Here is an 8,836-nt window from a genome sequence, read left to right as displayed (position 1 = left end):
ATTTAAAATTAATTTCTCTTTTTTTTTTTTTTTAATATTACTTTTAACTAATAAAAATTTAATAGAATTTAAATAAGGAAGAATAATATTATTATTATAATTACGGAATGGTCATTTTAATATATTTTGAACGAATAATGATAATAATAATAATCGGTGACGTAAAAAGACAAATATTAAAAATATATAAATATATATAAAGGTTTATATATATATATAAAGAGTGATGCGATGCAAGAAAAGAGAAAGAGTATTGATTTCTCAACCCTTCCTTAGCAACCCTTAGCAACAAACCCCAGATATAAAAAAAAAAAGATTTTTTACATTTATTCCCCCATTTCGTTTTCCTACACATATATGTACATAATTTTTTTTTTTTTTTTTTTTTAATAAAATGAAAACTTTTTTATTTTAAATAATAGTTAGTTTTCTTTCTCCCCCTCCCCTCCCCTTTCTTTTTTTTATTAATAATAGGTTATGAGAACGATGACGTCATAAATGAAATTTTTAAATATTTTGAACTCGTTTTAAAATTACATTATTTTAAATGTTGTTTGAAATTTTAATTTTTGTTGATAATAATAATAATGATAATAATGTAATTTTATAAAAAAAAAAAAAAAAATAGTAAATTTTTCAGGTAGAAAATTTTTTATTTATAATGATAATAATAATAATAATAATAATTTATGGTTAAAGACACAAAAGAATAATAATAATTGTTTTGTATGTTCGAGTTCTTTGTTTCGTGTTCACAATACAATACTAACAAAAAAAAAACCGTTTTTTGTTTTTTGTTTTGTTTTGTTTTGTTCGGTCTTAATAAGTCACGATTTTTTTTTTTTTTTTTTAATGTTATTTTTAAAAACCACGAAATTTTTTTAAAACAAAAGAAATCATTTTAAAACACAAAAAACTAAAAAACTAGAAAACTAAAAAATTAATTTATATAACTTTAAAAAAAAAAAAAGAAAACAAATTTTCTTCCCATTTTTTTTTTTTTTTTTAAACTCGAAAAGTTGTAAAATAAATTTAAATAATTAACAATAAATAATTAAATTAATAAATATAAATATATTACATAAAATTAATTAATTTTCAAATATTTCTTTTATTTTGTAATGTTGGGTACGAAAAAATCAAATTAAAAAAAAAAAATTCGTGACTGTTGCAAAACTAACTTGGATCAGTCAGTCATCATTAAATCCCGAATTTGTAAACCACGTAAATCAATAAATAATAATAATAATAATAACAAGTAAATAATAATTTTCGAAAAGCATACAAATATATTATTAATTATTAAATGAAAGTAATACATATATATATACATTTTTTTCTTTTCTTTTCTAGAACTAATAATTATACCAAATTGGAAAATACTAATAATAATAATAATAAGAGGAGAAAGTATATGATGACGGGTGTGATCACGTGGTTACAGAACCGCAACCGTATAATTTATCCCACGCTAAATAAATATCCAAATCTTTTTTTGATACGCTTGATTTTATCCTTGTTAAAGCGGATTGAAAATCTTTTGAATTAACCGGTCGAACCTAAAATCCATAAAAAAAAAAAAAAAAAATAATTATTATTTAAATTTCATGTAACATACGACGAACGAGGGGAGATAGAGGGGGGAGAGAGATTGTTATAAATATTTAATTACGTTATTTAAATTCGACTATGAATGAAAAGAAAAAAAAAAAAAAAAAGTTTTTGATTATTTAAATTGAATGAATGAATGAATGGGTTGTTGGAATGAAAAGGGGGACGGGGGGAGGGGGGCTTGTCACACTCACATCATTGAAATTGATGGTTTGAATTAAAGACGGTGTTATTGATCTTATGGGACCGAGTGACGCCTCTTGGCATAAGTTTTTAACGTCTGCTCCTGAGTATCCTTTTGTCAATTTAGCTATTTCATGTATTTCCATATCGTTTAAACAATGTTTTTCAGTCGATATTAAATTTTTTATTATTTCTTTTCTAGCCTGGAAATTAATTTATTATTATTATTATCATCATCTATATTTTATATATATATTTAACGTTCGATCTTTATTATTGATTACGTTTTCATCCGGGAGAGGAATGTATAATCTTTTTACCAATCTTCGTCTTGCAGCTTCATCTAATTCTTGTGGCCTATTTGTGGCACCTATAATGAGTATTCGATCATCGTCTCCCGTACCTGCACCGTCCTGTAATTAATTGTATATTTGATTTATTATGTTATTCGTGTAGTTGATATAATAAATTAGCCGTTACCGACCGTGACGGTGGTCATGTTTAAATGTTTTATTTAAGTATATATATGAGACGAACCAATTGGACTAGAAATTCCGTTTTTATCCTTCTAGAACTTTCATGCTCTGAATCACTTCTTTGTGATAATAACGAATCAATTTCGTCGACGAAAACAACCGAGGGTTGATGAACTTTTGCAACGGCGAAAAGAGTTCGAACCATTTTTTCACCATCACCGACCCATTTTGATGTTAAAGATGATGCGGATATACTAAAAAATGTCGAATTTGATTGAGATGCTATGCATTTTCCAATTAATGTTTTACCCGTTCCCGGAGGACCGAATAATAAAATTCCTTTGGGTGGTCTTCGTAGTCCAGTAAATATATCGGGACGAAGCATGGGCCAAACTACTATTTCCTGTTTATGTAAAAATAAAAAAACCATTTAAAATTTAAGTTTCGAATCATGTTTAAAATTTAAATAATTTTTACAGACCTGTATTGTACTTTTTGCTAATTCAAGACCAGCAATATCATTCCATGTTATTTTCGAACCACAATCCATTATTTCACTTTTGATTAATTCAATCATTGCTGGATCGATATTTTTAAGCCTTTCATCGACTACTTCATCAACTTCCATTTTAGTTAAACCATCATCGCTGAAATGAATAAGAGAATATTTTAAATGTAAAAAATCCTAATTTGATTTATGATATATATTATTATTTTCAAAAAAATTTACTTTTCATTTTTTGATCTTATGGGCGGTTGAAATTTACCAAAAACCCCTCCACCTTTTCTCGTACCCAAAGATTTTTTAACTGCTCCATATGCATAATTTTTATCACTGCCTCCTTCATGTCCATGTGTGTTTCCCTTGGAAAATTTTTTAGCATTTTGAATTTGAAGTTCATCTCTAGCAGTTCGAAAATAATTAAATTGTGGTTTGTCTTCTTCATTGTTCTTCGAATGTTTAGGATTTACCATATTATTTCTGTTATCGAAATTTGATGTCACACCTTGTCTAGGTATTTTACTTTGGAATGTATCAAACTCAGATGTGTTCATTTTGGGAGGAGATTTATTATTCTTTGTAATTTTTTTACAAAAAATATCTTCTGATGTATTACTAAATGCTTGCTTCAACTTATTTATTTCTTCAATAGTGATTTCATTTGAATTTTTGCAATTTATACTTTCTGAACATGGTAAATTCTTTATGTGATCTTCGAAATCAAATTCATCCAAATGAGATTTCCAATTGATTTTATCATCTGAATACAAAAAAAAATTTAAAAGTAAATTTCAATAGGATTTCATAAAGTACAAAAGATTTTTAAAATTAATAAGTAATTAATATTTGAAGTATCGTTACCATTTTGATAATTAGAAAGTATGGCTAGAACTTGGTCTGCATAATTGTTAACTTTACCATTACCTCTATCATCAACGATTTCACTATAATCTTTAAAGTCTTCATTTAATAAAAATTCGGTCACACGATTATTTTCTTTACTAAAAAAAAAAAAAAAAAAATTAATTTCCAACAATTTTTTTTTTACTGTTCGAATTGTGTAGAATTTTTCAATAAAATATAACTCACAAATAGTTTGATCCGTAAAAATTTAATAATAATGTTAATCGTTTATTTGTCGCAGCAGAAAAACAATCAGAATTTTCTTGAAATTTTATTTTTTGATAAAAATTAAGAAATTTTTGTTCATCCATAATATGTTATTTACTTTGATGACTTAAAAAATTGGCGCGCAATCTAGTAATCGATTATTTATTTCGAGATATCGAAATGAAAATTATTACACAACTATTAGGTAATTAAATGAGTTTATCGATCCGTTATAACTTTTTTTTTTTTTATTTAAATAATACCGGAAAATTAATTTTTAAAATATATTTTCGATTATGTTTTTTACAAAAATGAAAATTTTAAGTTAAATCGCGATGAATCGATAATTAACATGGATCGCAATTATCGAATTTTATTATTGTTTTCACATCAAACAGAAACGTTTTCGTTTTTTAAAATATAATCAAGTTACCTTTTATAAAAAATAAATGCCAGAAATAATTATTACCGGTGACAGTCTTTTCACGAGCGTACTCAGGAGAAAACTCCTTAAAACCTTAATCATTGGATTATGGAGGTTATAGTGGGAAAATTATTTAGATGACAATATCTGGTAAAAAAATGTTGGGAAGATTATTTTCAAGGACTTTTGGTATTTATCAAATTATTATGACGGTGTTTTTTATTTTGTTTTTGGTTTATGAAATAAAATTTTTATTTCAAAAATTTCAACGAGAAAAAAGATTCTCTTTTTATAATTCTTATGTAAGTCTTTTTTCGAATGTCATTTCCTATGCATGCATTTATTTTATTATTCATTATCGATATCATCATTTTATTTTAGGTAAAAGAAATGGATCAATTAACTGATGATTTGTATGTTTCTGAATTTAAATCATCAAATCGAACAAAAGAGCTCACCAGAGTTCTACAAGTGATATTTAAGAAAAACAGTTCAAACGCTGAAAGGTGACATAGAGATAATTAATTGGTGACACATATTGAAATGTAGCAAATTTTTTTTTATTTCATACAAATTTATATTTGCCTTATGTATATATTAATTCATAACAAGGTGATCAAGGTAAAAGAGAATTTTTTTTAATATTGCAAATGTTAACTTGTTGAGAAAGTTATAGCTCCCTGTTCATCAGTTATTATCCGTTCTTTGGACGAGTAGATTTATTTAATTAACAAAATCATTTTGTTAAAGTGCCCTTAAACCAAGGGAATGCACAATTTTAATAATTTATTCATTTTTAAAAAAATTATGAATGATTTTAATCATTAGTAAAGACAAAAACATAATAATAATAATAATCATAGATCAAAACATGAATTGCACAATTGTCAATTTGAAAATAATAACCAAACATATTATTATTATTTTAAATTTTATATAATTATTATAATTCATTTAATTTTATATTTTTGTTTGGTTTTATCGAAGATTGTATCATTTTTAAAAAGTATTTTTTTGTTGTTGAAATGTTTGAACAAATTTTTACAAGGTAGCTTTAAATTTTGTTTTGTTATTATTATTATTGTTCGATTATTTATTTTTGTTAACACAATTTTAATAATGTGAAAAAAAATTTTTGTCGATTAATTTTTTTTAAAATTGGATTTATTTTAGTCAATTAAGGAGTGGGGGAAGAGGGGAGGGGAGAGGAGGGAGAGGAAAAAAAAGAATTATTTTATTTATCGACAAATGTATAATTTTATATTAATTATTTTAATACTTAATGATTTAATAATCATTTCTAGTCACTTTTAATGATTTTATTTCTATTTGTTTCATTTTTGTTGTATTCGAATTAAAAAATTTTAATTTATTTTTTAAAATTATGACTATTATGACTACATTACCAAAAAAAAAAAAAAAAAATTTAAATTAAAACAAGTGCATACGTATATTTAATTTTTTCAAACAATATTAATAATGACATTTTGATTTAAAATTTATTGTTTAATAATGGTAAACATTGTGGAGTGTCGAAAAATAATCCAGAATTTTCCAAAACGCTATGAGGAGAACAAATCCAGGGATCTCGAGTCACGTTCAACCAATCATAAAGTTTTCTTTTTAACGTTTCCAATATTTTTTTCGTTTCGTTTTTCCCCGCAATGTTTGTCAATTCTTCCGGATCCTTTTTCAAATCGAATAATTCCCATTCGTTCCTGTAGTAATATTTATTTAAATTTTTTTTCCAACGTACGGGTACTCCGGCATATGTTTTCTCAATGATATCCTATAAAAAAAAATTTGTAAATATTATAATTTATGTGTTTTTTTTCCGTTAAATAAGATAAAATAAAATAATGAAGTACTCTAAAAGTAGGTGACACATATAGATCTTGATCAATTGGAAAAGGTGCTTGATAATTAATATTATGTATTAATTTATATCTTTTTGTTCTAACTGCTCTCGATGGGTAGTACATGGTTATTTCGTGATGGCTGTGACTTGCAAATACAGTTCGGTTGTAAACTTTTGGTTCTGTCGTACAAAAAAAAATTAATAAATTAAATTTTTTGTTTTGTTTTTATTATTGTCAATTGATTTATTAATAAAATAATTTAATTAAATTTAAATAAATAGACGATTATTGATTACGTGCCTTCTGTCAATAATGGTAGCAAGGATGTTCCTGTCAATGTGGAAACTGACTCGTCGGTGACGTTAAACCAATCGAGAATGGTCGGTGTTAAATCCAAATGACTCGTCATCTGATACGTGACTTGATTTCTTCGAGATGACGTGTAAGGAGATTTTATGAGCATGGGTAGTGCTATACCTGAATCGTACAAATTGGTTCTACCGTTTGGAAATGGTATACCATTATCCGACGTGTATATTATTAACGTATCATTCATGACACCTGCATCTTCGAGTTCTTTTAAAACAAGACCAACACCTGTGAAAAGTGTAAAGAATAAATAAAAAAAAATTGACCATTACAAAGTTTAAATTTGACAAAAGAGGTTCTTTTTAACCTTGATCAAGTCTCGATATTGCCGTATATTGTGCAGAAAGATCAATTTTTGCAGCATCCGTATCCGGTACAAAATACGGTACTTTTAAATCCTCGTGATGATAATAAATAGGCATCCAATCTGGAATGTATCCCATTCCAGAATCTCCATTACCAAATTTTTGACAAAATGTACCGTATTGTGGATGCGTGTGTCCACATCTATGAGGATCGTGAAATCCAACGTAAAGAAAAAATGGCCTGAAAAAAAAAAAGAAAATTTTTTTTTTTTAAAGGTTTTAAACGTTGACAAATAATAATAATAATAATGATAAAATTAATACTTTGTTTTATCGATTTGTAAAAATTCTCTAACGAGCAATTTAATTTTAGTTATGTTTCTTCCAACTTGTAATATAGAATTATTTTCTTCCGTTTGTTCGTAGGAAAATGGGAAAACGTTTTTAGGTCCGACATGTTTTTTACCAATGATACCAGTTAATATTCCATTTTCGTTTAATATTTTCGGTAGACTTTTCACATTGTCAAATGAATTAAAATGATGGATTCCATGATGGAGTCCATACATTCCCGTTTCGTGATTTGGTCTTCCCGTAAGTATAGCCGAACGACTACAAAAAAAAAAAAAATTTAATTTAATTTAAAAAAAAAAAAGGAAAAATGATTTGGGGGTTGCTTCTTACCTAGGGGAACAACTGCTGTCAGATGAATATGCATTATTAAATATTAAACTTTGTTTAGCCAACGCGTCTATATTTGGACTTTGACATATTTTATTATTGTAGGTTCGCATTTCGAAACCGCCATCATCGGCTGTAATTAATAATAATAATAATAATAATTAATTAATATTTAGTACTTAATATCTTATCGATTAATATGAAAGTGAGAGAAAAAAAAACGACCATCGAAAGGTTTTTGACCGAGTGAACTTTGAACACTTTTTATTAAAATTTATTAATTATTAATATTATAAATAATAATAATAATAAAATAACATACCGAGTAAAAAAACGACATTTCGTTTTGCTTGAATTGTATTTTGTAACGAGAATATGAGAAAACCGACGTAAAAAAACTTGTACGACATCCTACGCTCAACTCTAATGACATACGCTTTACTCGTTTTTTTAATTATAAATTTTCTCCTGGAGAAATATGTTTAAACGATTTATCGGCACGAAAAAACTTTTAAATCATTCATAAAAAACTTTAATAAAACTTTAGTCGCGAATAAATAATCGAGTCGTTGAAAATAAATAATTTTTTTAAAAATAATTAATAATTAACAAATCGGCACATCACCTCAGGATTTGAAATTCTTTTTAACAATTACATAAGTTTACGGTTGGCACGACTTAAATAGTTTTTAAACGATTTGACAACACTGTACGTCACTGCACTTGTAACGTCAGTAAAGATTTGGTAGAAATTTTTTTTTCAAGTTATGAGATAATATTTTACCTAATTTAATTTTTTTTTTTTTTTGTTATTTATTTATTATCTTTTTTGGAATCGTAATGAGTGATAAAAAAAAAATATTATGTTTGTTCGACGTTGATGGTACTTTAACGGAACCTCGTAAAATAATATCTACGGAAATGAAAGATTTTTTAATGAATAAAGTTCGGTTAAATGCTGATATTGCACTTGTAGGGGGTTCGGATTTACAAAAAATATCAGAGCAAATGGGGGGATTCGAAGGTTTGTCAATTTATATTTATCTAATGTTTATTTAAAAAAAAATGAACTAATGCGTTACTAAATGAATAATTATGATGATAATTTTTTTATCTTTATTTTAGTTTTATCTAAAATTCCATTTGTTTTTTCCGAAAATGGATTGGTAGCTCACAAATATGGAGTTGAATTCAGTAAAAAAGTAATTGATTTTATAAATATTTATTTTAAAAGTTCTTTTTAATATTCGAATTGAAGAAGAAATTTTTATTTAATTTTAATTTTTCATGGTAGAGTATACAAGATCATGTAGGAG

At 25.7% G+C, this 8,836-nt stretch overlaps 3 protein-coding genes across 3 annotated transcripts in view; 1 reads left to right on the top strand and 2 right to left on the bottom strand.

Moving 5' to 3' along the window:
• Positions 1–1,430: 1,430 nt before the first annotated feature.
• Positions 1,431–3,986, bottom strand: Phum_PHUM328430 (Katanin p60 ATPase-containing subunit, putative; the record flags this gene model as incomplete). Its single annotated transcript, XM_002427507.1, has 8 exons — positions 1,431–1,559; positions 1,806–1,997; positions 2,079–2,207; positions 2,332–2,673; positions 2,752–2,891; positions 3,038–3,532; positions 3,634–3,773; positions 3,862–3,986. 8 exons carry the CDS (start codon positions 3,984–3,986, stop codon positions 1,431–1,433), a joined length of 1,692 nt encoding a protein of 563 aa, XP_002427552.1.
• A 1,812-nt stretch (positions 3,987–5,798) lies between these two features.
• Positions 5,799–7,633, bottom strand: Phum_PHUM328420 (N-sulfoglucosamine sulfohydrolase precursor, putative; the record flags this gene model as incomplete). Its single annotated transcript, XM_002427506.1, has 6 exons — positions 5,799–6,095; positions 6,175–6,344; positions 6,466–6,762; positions 6,842–7,080; positions 7,164–7,451; positions 7,524–7,633. The coding sequence occupies 6 exons, from the start codon at positions 7,631–7,633 to the stop codon at positions 5,799–5,801; spliced, it is 1,401 nt and encodes a 466-aa protein (XP_002427551.1).
• Positions 7,634–8,360: 727 nt separating this feature from the next.
• Phum_PHUM328310 (phosphomannomutase, putative) overlaps positions 8,361–8,836 on the top strand; it is a gene marked incomplete at both ends in the record, with an annotated part of 1,179 nt that continues 703 nt past the window's right edge. The window contains 2 exons of the mRNA XM_002427505.1: positions 8,361–8,544; positions 8,646–8,722. Coding sequence (XP_002427550.1) covers positions 8,361–8,544; positions 8,646–8,722 — 261 coding nt within the window. The remainder of the gene's footprint in view (positions 8,545–8,645; positions 8,723–8,836) is intronic.

The sequence above is a fragment of the Pediculus humanus genome, genomic scaffold, assembly GCF_000006295.1.
Source record: "Pediculus humanus corporis 1103172107734 genomic scaffold, whole genome shotgun sequence".
Classification (NCBI taxonomy): Eukaryota; Metazoa; Arthropoda; class Insecta; order Psocodea; family Pediculidae; genus Pediculus; species Pediculus humanus.
The sequence above is the reverse complement of the archived record's forward strand: the minus strand, read 5'-3'. Positions and strand labels throughout refer to the sequence as shown.